The 22397-nt window shown below is 45.4% G+C and overlaps 2 protein-coding genes across 2 annotated transcripts in view; one reads left to right on the forward strand and one right to left on the reverse strand.

The window, feature by feature from the left end:
• SYCP2L (synaptonemal complex protein 2 like) overlaps nucleotides 1-2661 on the reverse strand; it is a 101293-nt gene extending 98632 nt beyond the window's left edge. The window contains exons 1-2 of the mRNA XM_032593331.1: nucleotides 2587-2661; nucleotides 999-1067 (exon numbers count right to left, since the gene is read on the reverse strand). Of these exons, the coding sequence (XP_032449222.1) occupies nucleotides 999-1067; nucleotides 2587-2661 (144 nt within the window). The remainder of the gene's footprint in view (nucleotides 1-998; nucleotides 1068-2586) is intronic.
• Nucleotides 2662-7263: 4602 nt separating this feature from the next.
• On the forward strand, nucleotides 7264-15004 carry GCM2 (glial cells missing transcription factor 2). Its single transcript, XM_030314536.1, has 5 exons — nucleotides 7264-7353; nucleotides 11416-11668; nucleotides 11782-11894; nucleotides 12292-12417; nucleotides 14069-15004. The coding sequence occupies exons 1-5, from the start codon at nucleotides 7264-7266 to the stop codon at nucleotides 15002-15004; spliced, it is 1518 nt and encodes a 505-aa protein (XP_030170396.1).
• Nucleotides 15005-22397: the final 7393 nt, after the last annotated feature.

The raw sequence follows: 22397 nt of genomic DNA on the forward strand, positions 1-22397 counted from the left end.
ATTATTTTAATAAGGAAGCAGTTTAGTGCATATGGCCCCAAATTCCACTTATTCTCACTACTGACAGATGGAAAGCTAGCATTTGAAATTAAACGTGCCAACAGCACATTTACAAGTGAACCTTTTTGTGCCAGCTGTATGGTGTTCTACAGATGTTCCCATTTAATCCTTACCACCCCTGGAGAGGACAGATTCCTTATCTGGGGGTAGCAGCAAGGCTGGGAGAGCTTAAGAACTTGCACGAGATCCCTCAGCTGAGATTTACAGTCAGATTCTCGGACTCAGAAACTTAGACTTCTGCCTGCTTAAAACTCTACCTGGCTTCTCTGTGCTCAGTATAAATCCAAACCCTTTGCCTTGGTCTCTAGGGCTCTGCATGATTTGGTCGTTCAACTTTTCTCTTTTTTTAATCTGTCAACTTCTGCCTGACTTCCCTATGAAGAAGTCCTAAAAAATAAAATTGTGCCTTGCCTCAGGGCCTTTGCACAAGAAGCCTGGACGGCTCCCCCACCCCCACCACCACTTTCTACCTGGCTGGCTCCTTATCCTCTAATCTCATCTTTCCAGATCACCTTTTTTAGTCCTATCTTTCGGGACTTTATCTCAAGTAAGGCAAGTGCCTCTCTCCACATGATTCTCTCTTCCTTTTCTTCCTACTCCTTCCCTTTGGTCGGTAACCTGTTTCTTTGGCTTTCTGCCAGTCTGTAAGCTCCCTGCGGACAGGAATTGTTTGTTTTGTTCAATACCGTCCACCTAGACTAGTACCTGGCCCAAGATAGATTAGACTAAGATACTGGTAGGACAGTGGAAAGCATGGTGATAAAACTGAATGTGGAAGATGAGGGAAGGAGAAGGAGCGAGGTTTCTCTGCCTCTTGACCTTGAGCTTGGCTAGAGCAACTGGAGAAACCGATTGCAGGGACAGCCCGGCAAACACCGAGCTAGAAAGAGCACGCCTGCACACCCTCCCCCACCCGCGGAAAGAAGCTTGATCTTTACGTAGAAAGCATCCGGGGCAATTCTGCTCCCATCTTCTTCCTGAAGGGACTGCAAAGGATCGTCCTCTTCCTGTGTGCAATAAAAATACTGTTTAAAAAAATGTTTCAAAGAAATGCATTTTCAAGTTGCCATAAAATACTTTTATTTTTAAATGTTTTTATTTCTTTGGGGGGGGGGGACGGGAGAGACAGAACCTAAGTGGGGAAGAGGGAGAGGGAGACACAGAATCTGAAGCAGGCTCCAAGCTGTCAGCACAGAACCTGACCCAGGGGGCTTGAACTTGTGAACTAGGAGATAATGACCTGAGGCAAAGTCCCCTGCTGGCAGCTTAACTGAGTCACCCACCCACACACCCCTATAAGAGGCTCTTAAATACTGAGAAGAGAGGGTTGTGGGAGGGGAGTGGGGGAATGGGGAAAATGGGTGATAGGCCTTAAGGAGGGCACTTGTGAGGAGCACGGGGCATTGTATGTAAGTGATGAATCACTGGGTTCTACTCCTGAAACCAACACTACATTGTATGTTAACTTTAACTTAAAGGACTTTAAAAAATAAAAGAAACGAAGCTTCATGTTGTCATCCTGAACAAAAACTTTGTTCCCCATGCCATTGATGACGGGTCTAAAGTAAATTACTACTTAAAAACAATCTCTCCAACCTTCCTTAGTACCGTCTATGACACATACAGACTATCACAAGAAACAAAACAAACATCGTTGGAATAAGCAGTCTCACAAAATAAGCAAATTAGAGTGACAACGATGAAACAGAAGGCTTCGGATTAATGAACTATTTGTAGAATGGGAGTTCGTAAATAAAGGTTTGGAAAGTGGGTTTCAAGCCCAATCAGGAGTTTAAGCTTTAGGTTTCTGACTTGCACGAATTTTCAGTCTTCTTCTAGGACTTTTACCGCAACTCCAAGGATCAAAAATCAACCACCACTGCAAGAGAATTCACCAAACATAGAGGATTGTTACACTTCTCTTCAAGGGCAATCCCGGTCCACCACCTTGGTTTTCACCGAACGTTGTGCTACGTTACATAACAGCATCTCCTCTGCTCACCGCATCCCAACAATTAATTAAAAGTACAATACACACACAAAAAAACATCCTTTAATGTCTTCTAAAGAGGTTTTTTAATTATTTTAAATTTTTTAATGTTTTCTTTTGAGAGAGTGCGAGGAGGGGAGGGGGAGGGAGGGAGAGGGAGAGAGAGAGAGAGAGAGAGAGAGAGACACAGACAGACAGAATCCGAAGCAGGCTCCAGGCTCTGAGCTGTCAGCACAGAGCCCGACCTGGGGCTCGAACTCACGAACCGTGAGAGAGAGTATGATCTGAGCAGAAGTCCAACGCTTAACGGACTGAGCCCCAGGCGCCCTTAAAGAGGTTTTGTTTTTTGTTTTTTTTAAAGTATAGCTTGGGCACGCAGTCCTACTTCTATATGGACTTGACCAAACTCCTTGAAGGTCAGCATACTTTGCAATATTATCGTCATTATTTATAGATATGAAAAACTGGGTAAATTCAAAGTCCCAAATCCAGACTTGTTTATTTTTTTCACCAGCAGTGTATTCGGTGAAACGAACCTTGAGAGGTAGGAACGCTGGAGGGACCAATCCACCCCCCAAGTCCGGGGCCGCGGGCGTCTTAGGGACCTTCATCTACAGTTCAGGTAGCCTGAAGTCCCAGCGCTTGGGACCATAAGTCTGGGGCCCACATGGGTGAAGGTCACTGCATGGTCTACGCAGCAAGAGGGGAAATGGGCTGGGAAAACATCCAGGGCAAATTGAGAAGAGCCATCTCATTGCCTTCCAAACATTAATCCTCTAGTCTCCCCTTCACTGGGCAAGGGACCAGAGGTTTCTATCCTGCCCGGCCGCCTCACTGAAAGCTCCCAATAAACTGCCAAGCAAACCTAAGGAGGTTGAAACGCTCAAGCCAGCCCGCACCCCCAGGCTATCTCCCCGGCGTCCAGCTCGTTTCCCGGTGCCGCGTCTCTGGGCGACCACGCCAGCCTCTGCAACCCCAGCCCGACGGAGCGTGCGCCCTTCCGCCCTCCTGGAACCGCGGAGAGGGCGCGGGGACCACAGGGGGCCCGGGCCCGCCCAGGGTCACTCACCGCCAGCATCCCGAGGCTCCCGGCCCGTGGCGCGCCTCGCCGCTGCGCCGCCTTCAGCCCCCTCCTGCGGTTCTTCAACCTGAAGCCAGGGCGGGCTGGGCGGCGCTGCGGTGAGGACCCGCGCAGCCCCGCCGCGTTTGGATTCCGATCCTCGCCGGGAACGCTAATCAAAGAACCCGCACCTGAAATTCACTAACATCGTTACCTGCGAGTAACTAGCCATCGTCGTCAGGCCACCTGCGCGCGCGCACGCACACCTTAAAGCGTTCGTTCAGATGATGTGAACAACGTCCTCTACGCATTCTTTATCGGCGAAATTCTAAACTGCTGGATTTCCCCTTTGTGGAAAGGGTTTCCTCTCCACCTTCAGCGGCTGGTTGGGCTGTCTTTGGTCCATTGATATTGATACGGACGGACTAAAGGTGGCCTTTCCCCACTGGAAGCTGATTTGCGCCTGCAAGGGTGACAATTTTCCTGATATCACAAAAGAAGGTGTGCCTTTTTGAACACGACGGTGTAGTCGGTCATAAACAAAACGAAACAAAACCAAAAAAGGCAAACAAATGTTTTCATCCAGTCTGCTTGTTTTCTATCTACTTGCTTTAAGGCGACAAGAGTGTGTACCAACGGCCAGGTTTCAGCCACTAGGTAGCCTAGCCTGTTTGCGCGAACACCCTGGCAAAAGGAAGTTGGACTGGCGTTTTCTTAAAAAACACACACACACAAAAAACAAAAAACAAAAAACAAACGAACAAACGACCCCTCAGATCCAAACGTTCCTCGTGTAGAAATCTATTTGTGTTTTAATTACAAGCTACGAATATTTCGTGCCACGACATTTACAGAAGATACTTTTTTGCATCCAAGCAAGACCTGATAGAACCCGAATCTGTGTCAAAGCCCGGTCTGTCCATGCGGTGCGTTCAAAATGATACTTATTTCAGAGATCTTGATAGCTGTTCCCTGACAAACAGGATGTAAATATAGTTACACTAATTTACCGATTTTAATCTAGGCCTAGCAGATGCAAAGCCTTCTTCCTTTGCTTTTGAATTAGTGGGCTTTTACTCTACCAAAATTGTAATCAAGGAAGAGCCAGCTGAGACAATAAAGTGTTCTGAACCAATAAAAATACGAATGCAGTAAAAAAATTCAAGGATGGTAACGAACAGTAACCAAAATACAGTTTAAGTGCATTTTCTTTTAGAGAATAAAATAAGAATATGATAAACAACGTAATAAAATTAGTTTTCTTAACATTAGGCAAAATCTTTATAATCAATCATTTACAGAATTTGAGGGGGGGGGAATATTCATCCTTCCAAACTACATGGTTGTTGTGGAATTTTCAGGAGAAATGTGAGACAATACAATAGACAACACCACTAATTATTTATTTTTATATTTTCACTTTGACTAACTTCTTTTGCTAACCTATTTTATTTACAGAGACATAATTTTAGAGCAACTTGAAATATACGCTTTACTTTTTCTCAAACTATGATGGAGACTCTATGACATTTCTTTGGACACCAGAATCCATTTAGAAAAAAAGCATGTGATTTGTTGATTTGGCTTTAACGTTAAAAATCATATTTGTTTGTATTTTTAAAGGGTAAAGACTCTCCAGGAACATTCTAAGATTAGAGAGACAAGAACAATTCTAAAAAATGTTTACAGTAAGACCTGGAATTAACTTCTATGTAGTCTCAGAGGTGATTTTAAATTAGTTTGTTTTTTTTTAAGGTTTATTCATTTTTGAGAGAGAGAGAGAGAGAGAGAGAGAGAGCGTGAGCTGGGGAGGGGCAGAGAGAGAAGGGGGACACAGAATCCGAAGCAGGCTCCAGGCTCTGACCCATCAGCACAGAGTCCCACGCGGGGCTCGAAACCAGGAGCTGTGAGATCATGACCTGAGCCGAAGTCAGACGCTTAACCGACTGAGCCACCCGGAGCCCCTAAGTTAGTGTTGAAGCTGTGTTTAAATATTTTAAAGTATACATATCTTAACCTATCACAATTAACGGACTATTTGTAAAAGAAAAGTATGAATAACCTTAACGTTTGGAAGACAAACGACATAAAACGCAACTGAATGCCAAGAGTGGTCAGACTTTTGGCAGTAGGTTAATATGATGAAAACCTGCGGACGAAGTCCCTGGGGGAAGAGTGGACACGCTCTTGGTTTCCTCCCCAATCCTCGTGGCGACTACCTGAGAGTGATATTAATCGGAAAGCGAACTTGAGAGGCGGGGAGAGACTGGGGGATGGACGAGTGAGTCACTTTCTTCTGCGTGGACTCTTGCCTCTGCTTGTGGGAGACAATCCAGCTTGGAACTAGAGAAAGAAGAAAGTTCGTGAAACTGCCCAAAGCTGGCATTTTCCGTCACGGGCGTTGTCCGCGGTCAGGGGCTGGTGGCCCCGAAAAGCATCTCACCACGGAATTGACTTTCCGAACAAACCTGACTGTGCCCTTGACCGGGAGGTAAGAAGACCGCGAGCGTGCAATATCTGGCGCAGGTTGTGAGCTTAGCGCGCATCGGCTTTGTTCTGTCTTTGGCCAGAGGAAGACACTGGTCCGGCAAGAGGTGGTGGCCTGCGCGCTCCCGGCGCGTCCCACGCAGCATCAGTGAGCGCGCCCCGAGCGCGCAGGGCGATGCCTGGGTCTAGGGCGCTCGGGCCTCGGGGTTCCGACGGATATAGGTCGGAGAACCCCCCTCTAACAGTGATTGGCCTTCGGGGACGGCCCTTCTCTGGATAGGGCTGGGCACCGAAGTGTGCCGCCTGCAGAAAAAGGCTCCGAGAGTACATTCCGGAGACCGTCTTCTCTCGCCGCCCAGCGTGGCCAAAGAGCGAAGTAAGTCATTTCAATCGGTTTCTTTTGTTGGGCGCCTCCAGGTACCGGAATCACCCTACGAAGGTGGAAGAACAGATGAAGACGACGTGTCTCGGTCCTGGGGAATCCACAGCGTCCTGGGCCCGTCACCGGGCTTCAGTATTCTTCAGAAAACGTCCCCAGATGGAATGGGGGTAGTTCTACAATACCAATAAAGACGGTCTTTAAAACGTTGTTTTCCGGTGGATGGCGACTAAGAACTGAGAGTCCCCATCCCCTGTTTAAGCTGATAAGGAAACTACGCTCAGAGAGAGCCTAGACGAGAGAAGGAGAGAGAGAGAGAGACAGAAGGCGAGAGCGCGCGCCCGAGAGCGCCAGAGCGAGCTAAGTGTCCTGCAGGAGCTTGAGCTCCCGGGGCCCGCAGAGACCACCATCCTCCTCCCCGTCCAGCTACCTTTAGCTCATCTTTCCCTAAGGTTCTCCGGGCTCACTTTCCGGGACTCTTGTCCCACCAGGCTACGTCCCTGCGCAGTCCCTCCGAAGCATAAGGACACATTAGGCCCGCGAGCTCACGGGGACCTTCAGCATTCCCTCGGACGCCACACCACTACTCCCTAAAAACGAGCACGGACTCCCGGACACTCACAACAGCTACGACAAAGCCCGAGACCTGGAGCGCGCGAGCCAAAGGCTAGCTGGCGTGGGCGCGGTTACCCAGACAGCAAAGGTCTTAAATAAGGTGCCCGGGAATTGAGTATCGGTTCTCAGAGGACTTGTCTGGAAAGCGTCTGTCTCAAAACCTTCCATCTAAACCCAATCCGAAACCGCAGAGGCGAGGCGAGGTGGGGGGCGGGGGGGGGGGAGATTTCAACTTAAAAGAGACATTCCAACTTCCCACCTGCACCCTCGCCCCTTGACATCTTGGCTTCCCTTTCCCGATGGCTCGGGTCCACCTGTCCCTCCGTTCCTAGTTCTGTCCGGGAGGCGGTGACCCGCCTTGCAGGTGCCGGGAGGGTGGGAGCTGACGAGGAGCTGGGAAAGGCGGAGCAGGGGGAGGTGTGTCTTTATAAATGCGCGGGCAGCGGTCAGGCGCGCACGCCGCGGTCCGAATGGAGACTTTTCAGCACCGCGGCTGAGAACAGGGCTCTTACCCCGCGGTCACCACTTCCGGATTTCTCAATAAATTTCTCTCTGTCTCTCTCTGTCTCTATCCAATTCATTTTTTAAGAGGAAAACATCACCTTGCACATCTCTAGATTTTTCTTCTGTTTTTCAGGATCGTTGGCGGAGAGCGCGGGCGAGGTGGGGCAGATGCTGGCGGAGGCAGGGCAGAAGGAGGACGCCGTGTGCTCCTACGGAATGAAGCTCAGTTGGGATATCAACGATCCGCAGATGCCTCAGGTGCGGGAAACCGGTGTGGGCGCGCATGTGGCTCTGGCCATCCACAAAAGGGCTGGTGGCGTTCAAGTTCTTGTAGGGACCGAGGAGAGACTCCCCCTCCCACCCCCACATCTCCCGAGAGTCCTCAATGGTTAGAGGGACCCCGCAAAGGGCAGAGCTGGCTTTAGTGATCTGCCTTCTCCCAGCTCTTTCCTTGCGCTTATTTGAAACACACCCATAGCCCTGAGACTGTCAGGCCCTGGGTTCCCAGTCATCTGACGACAGCAGGACGCCTGTCTCTCACTTTCCTTCATCCCAGATAGAAATCAGGTGATTCTTTCTTGATCCGTTCTTTGAAATTCATGAGAAGGGTAGCAGAGAGTCTCAACAAATGCGGATTCCATTGCTTCTCACGCAGCAAAACTGTAAGACGCGACTATAAATCGGGGTGGCTCGAATCTTAAACAAATAGCATGACTTGGGTGATTTATTCAGACGCCGTGGCTGCCTTCATGGTCATGCTAACCAGACCATAGGTGCACACAGAGACTCTGCAATCCAGATTTTGGACATAACTTCTGAGCTTACTTTTCTAATGACAAGGAAATCACCTTCTGTTAGGGTGGATTTGTTTTGTTTGTTTTGTTTTAATGGAACAAAGTAGTTTAGGGTCAAGTCCAGGGAACGAGCTGGGCAGTTACTGGCTTGGGGCAAAAGCTGAGGAAATGCCTTTGAAGTCTTGGGTTTAGGTAGAAGGAAAGGGGAGTAGCTTCCCAAGAATTTGCAAAGGTGGACTTCTAGCAATGTTGTGGCATAGAGGTAAGAGACATGGTGTTTATTCAACATCTATGATCTGCCATATTGATATTCAGATGGATAGCAATTCATTATCAAAGTCAAGTAGCCTCTCCAAGAGATCAGCGCTTTTTTGGATGTATATATGTATAGTAATTCAGGGGTTTTTTTTAATGTTTATTTTTGAGAGAGAGAGAGAGAGAGAGAGCAAGTGGGGGAGGACAGAGAGAGAGAGGGAGACACAGAATCCAAAGCAGGCTCCAGGCTCCCAGCTGTCAGCCCAGAGCCCAACGCATGGCTCGAATTCATGAACCATGAGATCATGACCTGAGCCGAAGTCAGATGCTTAACTGACTGAGCCACCCAGGTTCCCCTGTAGTAACTCGTTGTAAAGCCTGCTACCTTACAGTCAACTGGTACCATTTGTGTGAAAGTGGACCATGGCATGGCAAAGACACCTCATTCTCACTGACTTCCATCCAGAAATCTTCATAGGAAAAAAAAATAGAATCTTGCATTTCAGAAAAGAGCCACTTCCAGGTAATGGGAAGATGGTTCCTCTTTCAAGCATTTTCTAGACTTGCGATGCAAATGTGAATTATTTTTCCTTTGGGAGACTGGTTCTTAAGCAGGGCATGCATGTAACCTCTTAAAAGGGCAGGTGCACTGGGAAGCAGAAGTGGAGAAACAGGATCCTGGCCCTGCTCTGGCTAACTGAAGGGGCAAGAGTGACATTGGCTGGATGACCTTGAGATAGTTCCTGAATTTGCCTGAGTTTCAGGCTAAGACGATCTGTCATCAGGTGGTGGAACTAGATAACAATCTTAAACTGTCATCCAGATTTCCTGTCAAGTTCAGTGTGTGCATGCTCAACTGCGTGTGCACATGTGCTGACACATTTGAACAAATGCAACTCAATCCTGGAGTCCTCTGTTCTTGTTGTGATTTTAAAACATGGTCTCTGCGGCTTCATTTTCAGTGTCACCGCTTTGGTAGCTGGCATGAGACGGTGGGGGGGGGCATGATTCTCTATCCCTACGGGGGGACGCTGATGGAATCCTCTCTTCTGGAAAATTGTCTATTTTACTAACATCCTTAGATTGAAGTGTTCGCTTTAAAAACAAAGATATTAGCATTTAGATATTAGAGTTGTTAGTACATCAGTATATATTTCATTTGTGACTTACCTTAAGTCAGCGTATTAATTTATGTCAATTGCAATATTTCTGAGAAAAGATAAATGATGCCTATTTGTAATAACGATGATTTCGACAATATCCCTGTGGTTTTAGAACCCACTGGAACTCAAAACTGCCCATTTACCTACTACTGTTGAAATGTTATAATACTAACGATGTAGCCAAGTCAGAATTGTCGGACTGAGAATAGTTTTTGCTCTGCAAATGTTAGATCTCGTTACTTTGGGGTGGTGGGAGAGACAGAAGGTGCAAATGGCCTATTACTATGATAATACTCTTCCGGCCTCTACCCTGCAGGTGAAGCCAGTCGGGTCTGGCTGCCACAGATCTGTTTAAATACGAGTAATGCCACTGTAGAAGGTTATCTCTCTAACATTGGCTTCCTTATCTACAAAATAAGCGTATGGATGCCCGTCATGGAAGGTTGTTGTAAGGATCATTGATACTTCGTAACGTGGCTTTGTGGGCCATACTGTCTCTGTGCCAAATACCCAATTCTGCCATATACAAAAAATAGCCCTAGACAATACGTAGACATATGTGCATGGCCATGTCCCAATACAACTCTCTTTATGGATCTTGATATTTGAATTTTATATAATTTTCTTTTCTGGGAGGGGAAGGAAGAAGAGAGAGAGAGAGAGAGAGAGGAGGAGTTGGAGCAAGCCAGGGAGGGCAGAGGGGGATGGGGAGAGAAAGAATCTCAGGCAGACTCCATGCCAACCACAGAGCTCAACAGGGCTCCATGTGAGATCATGACCAGAGCCAAAATCAAGAGTCTGACACTTAACCCACTGAGCCACCCAAGCACCCCTGAGTTTTCTATAGTTTTCATGTGTCACAAAATATAATTCTTTGGATTTCCCCCCAACCATTAAAAAATATAAAAATCCTTCTTAGCTTGTGAGTCGTGTACCAAAATAAGTGACAAGCTGGATTTGGCCAAGGGCTCCAAGTGTGCCAACCCCTGCCCCAGACAGGACCTGGTAAATACTAAGTGCTTGGTAAAGGGCAATCTTATATTCAACTTCTGTGCGAGAAAGACATTACAGTATCCATACCACGTATCGTGGGCAAAGACCACCAGCCACGAATATCGAAGCAGTGCTCAGTATTTTATTTTTTTATTGTTTTATGGTTTCAGGAGTAGAATTTAACAATTCATCACTTACATATAACACCCAGCGCTCATCCCAATAAGTGCCCCCCTTAATGCCCATCACACATTTAGCTCACCCCCTACCCCCCACCCTTCCAGCAACCTTCAGTTTGCTTTCTGTATTTAAGAGTCTCTTATGGTTTGCCTCCCTCTCTGTTTTTATCTTATTTTTCCTTCCCTTCCCCTCTGTTCATCTGTTTTGTTTCTTAAATTCCACATATGAGTGAAATCATGTATTTCTCTCTCTCTGACCGATTTTGCTTAGTGCTCAGTATTTATTTAAATTTTTTTAATGTTTATTTTTGAGAGAGACAGAGCACAGTGGGGGAGGGGCAGAGAGAGAGGGAGTCACAGACTCCGAAGCAGGTTCCAGGCTCTGAGCTGTCAGCACAGACCCCAAAGCAGGGCTCAAGTTCATGAACCGTGAGATCCTGACCTTAGCGGAAATCTGATGCTTACCTGACCGAGCCACCCAAGCACCCCAAAATGTCTTCATTTTTAATTTAACATTTAAAGATACCCGGAAGTGGTATACCACGATGGTAAGGCAAAGAGGGTCTGTAATCAAACTGTTAGGGCTAAAATCCTAGAGCCACGTCTTACTAGCTGTGTGACCTGGGGCACGGCAAATAACCTCTCTGGTCTCCGTGTACTATTGGCTTAAATTGGGACAATAAAAGTACCTGCTGTCGCGTGGGTTCTGAAAGGCCAGATGAACGAGTACATGGACAGCATTTAGAGGATAATCGATGAACAGCCAGTCGACAGAACGGCAGGTGACATTGTGTGATATCACAGTTTCTGTGGTTTCTGACATCTCTGGAATGGAAAGGGGACCTTCTTCACGCTACCGTGCTCGGGACAAATGCAAAGCGTGGCGTGTCAGGTGCGGCCTGGACCAACTCCACGGCCCTTCCCTCCCCTTTCCAGGAGCCAGCCCACTTCGACCACTTCTGCGAGTGGCCCGACGGCTACGTGCGCTTCATCTACCGCAGCGACGAGAAGAAGGCCCAGCGCCACCTGAGCGGCTGGGCCATGCGCAACACCAACAACCACAACGGCCACATCCTCAAGAAGTCGTGCCTGGGTGTGGTGGTGTGCGCCCGGGCCTGCGCCCTCCCCGACGGCTCCCGCCTGCAGCTGCGGCCCGCCATCTGCGACAAGGCTCGGCTTAAGCAACAGAGTGAGGGCCTTGTGGCCGCGAGATCCCTTTTCCCGACACCTGTGCCCCGTCCTCCTTCCAGAGCCGACCGAGTCCGAGTTGCTATTAATGTTTCGCTCCCTCTGGCTTTGCAGAGAAAGCGTGCCCCAACTGCCACTCGGCTTTGGAGCTGATCCCCTGTCGAGGGCACAGCGGGTACCCTGTAACCAACTTCTGGAGGCTTGATGGCAACGCGATATTTTTTCAAGTAGGTGGGGGAAGTGGGGGTGTGTTCCAATGTGCGGTGGATTTTTTTCATCCTGCTTAGGCACCCGACCACCTGCCATGTGCCTTAGAAACTCGGGACCAAACCAAATGCAGCGCCGTGGCCAGAAGTCAGTGCTGGGGAAATGAGCTCACCTTGTGTGTGCTCTTTAAGGGCTCTAAGCCAAATTATAGTTATAGCTGAGTTAATATGGTGAAAGGATTGCTAAGTAACCTTTTAAGATTTCTGTTACTGACGCTGCTCAATAGTTTTTTCCTCTGTCGTTTTGAGAAAACAAAAAACAACTCGCGATCTTGGGAAAGGCGCAGTCAATTTTTGACAAACACAGCAAGCTTCCTTCCGAGGAACAAACGTATGATTTGTTTCCTTATTGATGCAGGCCAAGGGAGTCCACGATCACCCAAGACCGGAGAGCAAATCAGAGACGGAAGCTAGAAGAAGTGCCATCAAGAGACAAATGGCCTCTTTTTACCAACCCCAGAAAAAGAGAATTCGAGAACCAGAGGTAATGGGGAGCTGACATTACGCTGTAGTCTGTGTTCATTGTCATCACAAAATACACTGATTGTGTAAAATATGAATGTCATAAATTAATTAGAAAGGTTTGATTTTATGTGAAAATTATATCTCCCACAAAATGTCATTGAGTCACCATTTTGGATAGGGTTTCTTTTCTTTTTTAAGTTTACTTATTATTTACTTTGGGAGAGGGAGAGAGAGAGGGAGGGAGGGGCCGAGAGCAAAGGAGAGGGGGGGGGGGGAGAGAGAGAGAGAGAGAGAGAGAGAGAGAGAATTCCAAGCAGGCTCCACACTGTCCGTGCAGAGCCCGATTCGGGGCTTGAACTCACAAAGCATGAGATCATGACCAGAGCTGAAGTTGGATGCTTAACCGACAGAGCCACCCAGACACCCCTTTTCAGACAGGGTTTCTAATTTCTTTTTCTAAAAAAAAAAAAAAAAAAAAGCAAACCATTTCTACTGTCAATGATACAATGAGGGTGTGTGCGGACATCCGTATACAAGGGCAGTTACCCATTTTTAATAACGAGAGAAACATGCGCATACCAACAGTGAGTTAACAGCACATCCTTGAGAGGGTAGGGTCCTTGGCCTTATTTACATAGAACAGATAAAATTTCTTGGAGCAAAGTGATCCAGTTTGGCTTTTCAACCAAAGCATGCCAAGCAGACATGTTAGTCTGGGGGTAGGAGAAAGTGATGTTTGAGCACTTTCTTTGTGCCAGGCACACAGGGTCTAAGAGCTTTCACGCACGAAATGGTCACAAAAGCCTAAAGAGAAGGTTATTATTTTTGAGCCCCGTTTGTTTTTTTGCGGTTTTGCCGATTCTACCTTTGGTTAGAACTTATCTTTCCCGTACTAACTTTTAATTTTATTTGTCCAGTTAGAGTTACCTGCAATTCTCAGCACTTGCAAGGTAGGGGTAAGAGGCTCTGGGAGGCTAAAAGTTTCTATTTATGCGCAAAGACACCAGATCAACTGTGCTAACTTTATTTTTTCTTCTTCAACAGTCTTAATTCTTTTTTTTTTAATTTTAATTACGCATCTGAAGCTTGGAGAGGTTAAGTAACTTGTTCAACTCATGAGGGACAGAGGCAGGATTTGAACCCAGATCTGTGTCTCTATGATTATAAACATAGGATGAGGAAACACAGAACCGTCTACCACTCAGACCCACCCTTCCCAACTACCCATGAACCCTCTTCATTCAGCAGGCTATTCACGCCCGAGCAAGCTTAAGTTCTACAGCCCTTGGGCCCTGTGCCCAAATCACGTACCTGAGCAGTGCTGTAACACGGCACAGAACCCACTAATTGGAAGTGGTTTTTTTAATGGTTTTATTTTTATTTTTGAGAGAGAGAAAGAGAGAGAGAGCAGAGGAGGGGCAGAGAGAGAAGGGGACAGAGGTTCTGAAGCAGGCTTTGTGCTGATAGCAGAGAGCCCGATATGGGGCTCAAACTCACAAACCATGAGATCGTGACCTGAGCTGAAGTCAGATGCTTAACCGACTGAGCCACCCAGGTGCCCCTGGAATTTGTTTTTATTCGGTGGTTGGCTACTCTTACAGATGAGCTTGCCCATGTAATTTACATTTTTATTTACAAATAAAAATTTATATCATTTTTTTTTTTTTTAGGTGGGGGAGAATCAAGACAACAGTGGACATTTCAACAACATATCTTCCTTGGAAGATTCAGAAGACTTTGATATAATTACTGACACCGGCTTCCCTATTCCAGCACAGCCTTGCTTTTCCTTCCCGAGCTCAGATGCTTACAGAGCTACCTGTGACCTTGCCACCTTTCAAGCGGACATAATGCCACCCTTTCAGAAATATCCAAACCCAAGAATCTATTTGCCCAGGGCACCTTGCAGCTACGAATTGGCAGGTCCTAGTTACACAAATCCAAACACACATCCCACCCTTTGTAAAAATTCCAGCAATCTCCCGAATGACACGGACTGGGTCCATCTAAATGCACTGCAATATAATGTCAACTCATACAGCAGCCTTGAGAGAAGCTTTGATTTCGCCAGTAAACAACATGGCTGGAAACCAGCTCTTGGAAAACCTGGCCTTGGGGAGAGGACGGACCATGGACAGTTCCAGGCCGTGTCCACTCACCCTTATTGTAACACGGAGCTTCCCTGTCGGTACCTCACGACTCCCTCCGCAGGTGCTCCAGCACTGCAGACTGTGATCACCACCACCACCAAAGTGTCCTACCAGGCCTACCAGCCCCCTGCTCTGAAATACTGTGACAACATAAAGGAAGTTAAGAGCCTTTCGGGGTGTAACTATGCTTCTGAAAACATCCCCGTGTCCATCTACCCGGAAGGTTTGGACTTGCCGACCACAGCGGCCAGGGCCTCTCCAGCAGGGCCGCTGCCTTTGAAAATTCCAGGTGATTGCAGAGCCATGAGACCCACTTTGGCTTTTCCTCAAGAGTCGGCTCCCTCTGGGACAGATGGAGCAGAGACTTGGGACGTGTGTCCACCTAGGTTGGGGTCGGCAATCAGTTATTCGGATGGGGTTAGTCCATTCTTTAGCTATGGCAGTGAGGACTTTTGAACCACAGTCCTGGGCACGACATAGTATTGGTGTCCATGCAGGCAGGAAATGTAGACTAGGAACTATCTCTTGTTGAGTTGGGAGATTGACCTAGGAGACACATACAATAATAAAAATGTTGATCAGTTGAGAAAATTATGGGTTGGGGGTGTTTAGAAAGTATAGGGAAATTTTGCACAGCATTTTAAAACCTATCACATGACATAGAATTAGGTCTGAAATGTGACTCTCCCAAATGAACCTACAAGCAAACTGGATACCATGATGATCAATGAGCTAAATTCACTGGAGGAGAAGCCAAGAATCCTGGTTCTCCTTCTAAGCCTTTCCCAGTTGACCATAGAGAGTTTCACAAATCCTTATCTGGCCTTAGAAGTTGTCAGAATAGCGTCAGGAAGAAATATTTACAATCTTCTCTCCTGAGTCACTTTGTAAGTGCTAAATAGAAATTTTATAATCTATTAAAAGAGCTTCAGGAAATACATTTGATCATTTTATCCCAAGTATATATCTACTGCTTTAAAAAAAAAAATCTACAGGGGCGCCTGGGTGGCGCAGTCGGTTAAGCGTCCGACTTCAGCCAGGTCACGATCTCGCGGTCCGGGAGTTCGAGCCCCGCGTCGGGCTCTGGGCTGATGGCTCGGAGCCTGGAGCCTGTTTCCGATTCTGTGTCTCCCTCTCTCTCTGCCCCTCCCCCGTTCATGCTCTGTCTCTCTCTGTCCCAAAAATAAATAAACGTTGAAAAAAAAAATTAAAAAAATCTACAGTATTGCAGTGATAAGATGCCATTGTTTTTAAGAGAATCTTCTTTTGCCGTATCATCGGAATACCTTTTCTTGACACTGATGAATGTTTTCATTGCAGACGCAACCTAACGGTGATGTGTAGTTAATGGATTATTATTGTGCTAAAATATGTTTTTTTTTCTGATTCGGTTTCAGAATTAGAACTGAGATGTTTTATTCAAACACAGATTTACTGTTCATTTGTTACTCCTCATAAATGTCATTGATAATGTTCAATTAAATGTAATAAAGGAGTTTTAAAGTAATGTAGCTGATGCTTGTGCAATTTTGAAATAGAAATAGGAAAAAAAAGTGTCGTTCATATTATGACCTGGGAAAACAGTTGTTATATAAAACCATATTCATTTTATTTGACAGTTTTATAGTTTATTTCATTTTATTTTTTTTTACCTTTGCCTCCCTTCACCCATTTTGCTCACCCCCACTGTTGGCAACCAAAAATACGTTCTCTGTATCTATGAACTCCGTGTTTTATTTTTTACATTTCGCATGTAAGTGAGATCATATGGTATTGGCTTTTCCCTGTCTGACTTCTTTCACTTAGCATAATGCCTCAAGGTTCATTTATGTTGTCACAAATAGCAAGACTTCGTTCCTTTTTATGGTTGAATGATATTCAATCATATCTATATACCACATTTTCTTTATCCATTCATCCATAGGAAGACAAGTATTTCAATTGTTTCCATGTCTTGGCTATTATAAATGATGCTACAATGAACATGGGGGTGCATATAGCTTTTCAAATTAGTGTTTGTCTTTTCTTAGGATAGATACCCAGCAGAGGAATTGCTGGATCACATGGTAGTTCTATCTTTAATTTTTTGAGGAACCTCCATACTGTTTCCCACAGTGGCTGCACCAATTTACATTCCCACCAACAATGCACAAGGGTTCCCTTTTCTTTACATCCTGGCCTACACTTATTATTTCTCGTCTTCTTAATAATAGCCATTCTAACAGATGTGAAATGATATCTCATTGTGGTTTTGATTTGCATTTCCCTGATGATGAGTGGTGCTGAGCATCTTTTCATGTACCTGTTGGTCATCTGTGTGTCTTCTTTAAAAATGTCTCTTCAGATCCTCTGCCCATTTTTAAATTGGATTGTTTCTTTTGCTATTGACTTGTATGAACTTTTTATGTATTTCGGGTATTAACCCCTTGTTAGAGATATGACTTGTAAATATTCTCTCCCATTCAGTAAGTTGCTTCATGTTGATGATTTCCTTTGCTGTGCAAAAGCCTTTCAGTTTGATGTCATTTCACTTGCTTATTTTTGCTTTTGTTGCCTTTGCTCTTGGTGTCAAATCCAAAAAATCATCACCAAGATCAATCAATGTCAGGGAGTTTATTGCCTTTGTTTTCTTCTAGGAATTTTACAGTTTCAGGTCTTATACTTAAGTTCTTAATTCAAGTGAGTTAATTTTTGTGTATGGTATAAGACAGTGGTCCAGTTTCATTCTTTTGCACGTGGTTGTCCAGTTTTCCCAGCATCATTTGTTGGAGAGACTGTTCTTTCCCCATTGTGTATTCTTGCCTCCTTCATTGTAAATTAATTGACCTTTTATATATGGATTTATTTCTGGGCTTTCTATTCATTTCACTGATTTATGTGTCTGTTTTTATGCCAATAGCATATTGTTTGTTTACCACAGCTTCGAAATATAGTTTGAAATCAGAGATCAGAATGCCTTCAGCTTTGTTCTTTTTTCTCAAGATTGCCTTGGCTGTTTGGGGATCTTTTGTGGTTCCAGACAAATTTTAGAATTGTTTTTTCTATTTCTGTGGAAAACGCCGTTGGAATATTGATAGGAATTTTTGCATTGAATCTGTAGATTGTCTTGAGTAATATGAATGTTTTGATAATATGAATTCTTCCAATCCATGAACATGGGATATCTATTTATTTATGTCTTCTTCAGTTTCTTTCATTAATGTCTTATGGTTTTCAGTGTGCGGGTCAGGTCTTTCACTTTCTCAGATAAATTTATTTCTATGTATTCCAGTAGTTTACTTTAGAAACAACTATTTGCTATGCTAATAACAGAAAGCCAATTCAAAGTATTCAGAATGCACACACACACACACACACACACACACACATTTTTGCATAGCTCCCAATACTTACTAAAATCATTCAGTTTTCAAATTAATACAAAGTACCTACATTTTTTTTTGAGAATGGAGTATTCTCGTTGCATAGAATACTCAATTTGCATCACTAAATCTCAGTATGTCAGATAGATACCATTTTAAATTATTGAGTGTTATATATGTATTTTACCACCCCAAGAAATACATGGAGTACTAACCTCAAGATTAAATAAAGATGAGTACACTCCTGTGATTCCCTAGTCAACTCTTTCTTCGGTCCACAACTTCCCTCTGGGAGACGCAACCCTGACCACACGTTAGAATCTCCCGGGCAGCTTGAGTGGTTCTAGTATGCAGGGTGCACCCCAGACCAATTAAATCAGAATCTCCAGGGCTGACACCCAGTCAGTATACGTTAAAGCTTCTCAGATGATTTCAAAGTGCAACCAGGGTCTCTAATTTGCCAGAATAGTATTGGAAACCTCTTTAGTGTAAGCCGTTCCAGGAAGCTCAACACAATATGGTCTCATGGAGGCTTGAAAGGAAGACAGTATTCTCAGTGTAATTAATCTCTATCATCTCTGACTTTTCCCTGGATGCCATTATTGTGTTCATTTAATGGAAAAGGGAGGAAGTTGACAGGAGTCATGTCATTTGCACTGTAAAATACAAATTAAAAATTGGATTTTGAAGGTGACAAAATTAGATATAGTACCCTGCCTATAAGTCAAAGCATGAGCTCATCCATTCATTCATACATTCAACAAATATTTATTGAACTCCACCAGGCATCAGTGATGTGCAAGTATTACATATGTTCAGTGAGTGAAATAGAAGCCTCTGCCCTCTTGGAGCATGTGGGCTGGTGGGCTACACAGACATTCAGGAAGCAAGCACACAATGTACCTACAGATGGGAAGGGCCATGAAGGAGAAAACGGTCCATATGCGGACACAGAGAATAAGAAAGTGGAAGCGAAACCCATTGGGATAAGTGGTGAGGGGAGAGCTCCCTGCAGTACGTAGTCAAGAACCAAAGGGTAAGGGGCGCCTGGGTGGCTTGGTCGGTTGAGCGTCCGACTTCGGCTCAGGTCATGATCTCACGGTCCGTGAGTTCGAGCCCCATGTCGGGCTTTGTGCTGACAGCTCAGAGCCTGGAGCCTGTTTCAGATTCTGTGTCTCCCTCTCTCTCTGCCCCTCCCCTGTTCAAGCTCTGTCTCTCTGTGTCTCAAAAATAAATAAACGTTAAAAAAAATTAAAAAAAAAAAAAAAAGAACCAAAGGGTAAGAAAAGGCTGTCCAGGTCGATGGGTGGGGAAGAGGCTGCAGATGAGAAGTAGCAAGTGCAAAGGCCCTGAGGCAGCAGAGCGTGTGTGGCCTCAGAAGGCCTAGTCAAAGGGACAAGAGGACACACAGTATCAGATGGGTTGGAAGGGAAAGCAGGGTCCAGATTCTTGAAGTCCAAAACAAGGAATTGACATTTTATTCCCAAAGCAGAGGCGAACCGGGGATGAATTACAAGCAGAAAAACGACACGATCCAACTCATGTTTTGAGACGATCATGTTCAGACAGGCGGCTGAAGTGGGGTTCAAGAGGCCAGGAGATTATTGCAAGTTATTCAGGCATGACAAAATGATGGCTCGAATTAAGAGGTAGCGGCGGAGATGAAAGGAAGTGGACAGACGCAAAATGCAAGTCGGAGGTAGAATCAATGGAAGTCACTTATGGTGTGGACGTGAGATAGTAAGGAAAAGGGAAAAAAAATCAAGAACAACTCTCATTTTCCAGGTTCAACAAACCGAGTAGCTGGTGGTGCCATTCTCCGAATAGTGGCAGCTGAGGAAAAAAACCAGCTATGATCAGTCCATGCTTGTGAGTCATCTGAGTTATCAGATGCATATAACACTGTAGCTCCGTGGGGAGATCAGAGCTACAGATAAAACCCAGGAAATCCTAAGTCTAAAGCTGCTTTATCATAGCTCAGCCTTGTAAGACAGCCTGGAGTTGTGCTATCCAATATGGTAGCTGCTGGCTATATGTCGTGATAGAAATTAATCAAATGAAATAAAAAATGCAGGGGCACCTGGGTGGCTCAGTCGGTTGAGCATCCAACTTTGGCTCAGGTCATGATCTCGTGGCTGGTGAGTTTGAGCCCCGTGCGAGGCTCTGTGCTGACAGCTCAGAGCCTGGAGCCTGCTTCAGATTCTGTCTCTATCTCTCTTTGTCCCTCCCCTGTTTGCACACTATCTCTCTGTCTCTATATCAAAGATAAATAAACATTAAAACATTTTTAAATAAAAATTGAATTCCTCGGTCATAACTAGCCTCATTTCCTAAGCCACCCACGTGTGGGTAGTGGCTGCTGCATTGATAAGTGATATAGAATATTTTCATCCTCACAGAAATTTCTATCGGATGGTGTTGGTATAGAAAGAGAAGAAAGGGGAACCTGGTATGGAGCCATAAGGAATTTCCAATTTTTAAAAAAAAAATTTTTTTTAATGTTTACATTTATTTTTGAGACTGAGCATGAGCAGAGGAGGGGCAGAGAGAGAGAGGGAGACACAGAATCCGAAGCAGGCTGCAGGCTCTGAGCTGTCAGCACAGAGCCCGACATGGGGCTCGAACCCACGAACCATGAGATCATGACCTGAGCCAAAGTCGGACGCTCAACCGACTGAGCCACCCAGGCGCCCCAGGAATTCCCCATTTGTAGTTAGAATACAAGAGGAGCTGACAGAGGCATGAGGATTAGTGGTCAGGTAGGTAGAAAAGCAGGACAGAGAAGGGGGTCACGGAAGCCAAAGCTCTTTCAAAAGCTGGAGGGAGGTCAACGTCACTGGAAGCTGCTGAGAAGTGGAGGACAAAAAGTGTCCGTTGGATCTGGCAACATGGAAATCACTGGTGGCCATGACAAAAGCCAGTTCTCTGGTGTGATGGGGCTTTGTGAGGTGGATCGGAATGGGCCGAGAGCCAATGAGTTGCAAGGTGTCAGACACACGTCTATTCCATGGATTGTGTAAAGTTGATATCACAGTGTAAATAAAAGCCGATGTGCTTGGGGCGCCTGGGTGGCGCAGTCGGTTAAGCGTCCGACTTCAGCCAGGTCATGATCTCGCGGTCCGTGAGTTCGAGCCCCGCGTCGGGCTCTGGGCTGATGGCTCAGAGCCTGGAGCCTGTTTCCGATTCTGTGTCTCCCTCTCTCTCTGCCCCTCCCCCGTTCATGCTCTGTCTCTCTCTGTCCCAAAAATAAATAAACGTTGAAAAAAAAATTTAAAAAAAAAAAAAAAAAAAAAAAAAGCCGATGTGCTTGATTAAAAACTACGTGGATAGCTTCAAATTCCTCCCAGGGCAATCTGCCTTGGTGAGAGGGTTGCTAGAGCTAGCAAATAATATACAGGATTCCCTGTTCAATTTGAAATAAGTAAGTAAAGTTTGAGTAAAAATATATCCCAAACATTGCATGGACCTACGAGAAATATTCACTGTTTATCTAAAATTCAAGCTTAACTGGGTATCCTTCATCTGGCACTCCTACTTGGTTTCGGATGTTATAATTTCACTGTTCAAAATATGCTAAATGACACTTGATGAACTAGGAGATTCAAAATGTCTTTACCGAAAATGATTTGGTTGCCGAACTTCTACGGGGAAATAATATTTATTTTAACGAGGTAGTCTACTTAGTGGGAGAGGATATATTTGTATAATCCTTTAAAGCATAAATATCATAGACAAACTTAATAGATGTTTCGAAAGCAAAAAAACCACCCTTTAACATTTCTATTTACAACCAGAGGTCCTACCACTAACTTCTTCAGCTGACAGTCACCATACTGATTCATGTCTCCGGGCCACTTGGTTCAAGCAACAGCAGCAACGACAACAAAATTCTTCATATGTGGCATCGGTAATGGATCTTCCATGAGTCAGCCCATCAGAGCTTCTGATCCACACTCAGACAGCTGAGCCACCCATTTACCTTTGTGTTTTACGGTTTGATAAATCTTTTGAAAAACATGAGGCATTCTGGGGCTGTGGGTGTGGGGAGAAGAGGCTGAAGAAGTCCCTCCGTGGCTTCAGCCACCTGTGACTCTCTGACTGACGCGCCCAAAGGCCACTACTGAGCAAAAATGCCACCCGGCTGCCTATGGAGGCCTCTGCATGTGGAAGACAAACATTCTCTTTTCTAATGCTTCTTACGGGGGAGGTTTTAAAAACCCCGCTTGAAAAAGGCTCCTGCCCTCAGATGCCTTGTTTAATAGACTATATTACTGATCCAGGTTTCCATCAGCCATCTGAATTCCTTCTCTTAGCTACTCTAAGCACTATGCTTTTAAAGATCTTTTCTGGCTATTGTCAAGATGTAGCAATAAAACCCCTTAATTCAAGGGCACCCAGAACTGCGACACCAGAAAGGGACGCATAGAAGTCATCTCTTGAGGTCTCTGACTTCAGGCTCAACTGCTGGCCTCGCGGGCTTCTGAACC

This window comes from Lynx canadensis, chromosome B2 (genome assembly GCF_007474595.2).
Source record: "Lynx canadensis isolate LIC74 chromosome B2, mLynCan4.pri.v2, whole genome shotgun sequence".
In the NCBI taxonomy this organism is placed as follows: domain Eukaryota; kingdom Metazoa; phylum Chordata; class Mammalia; order Carnivora; family Felidae; genus Lynx; species Lynx canadensis.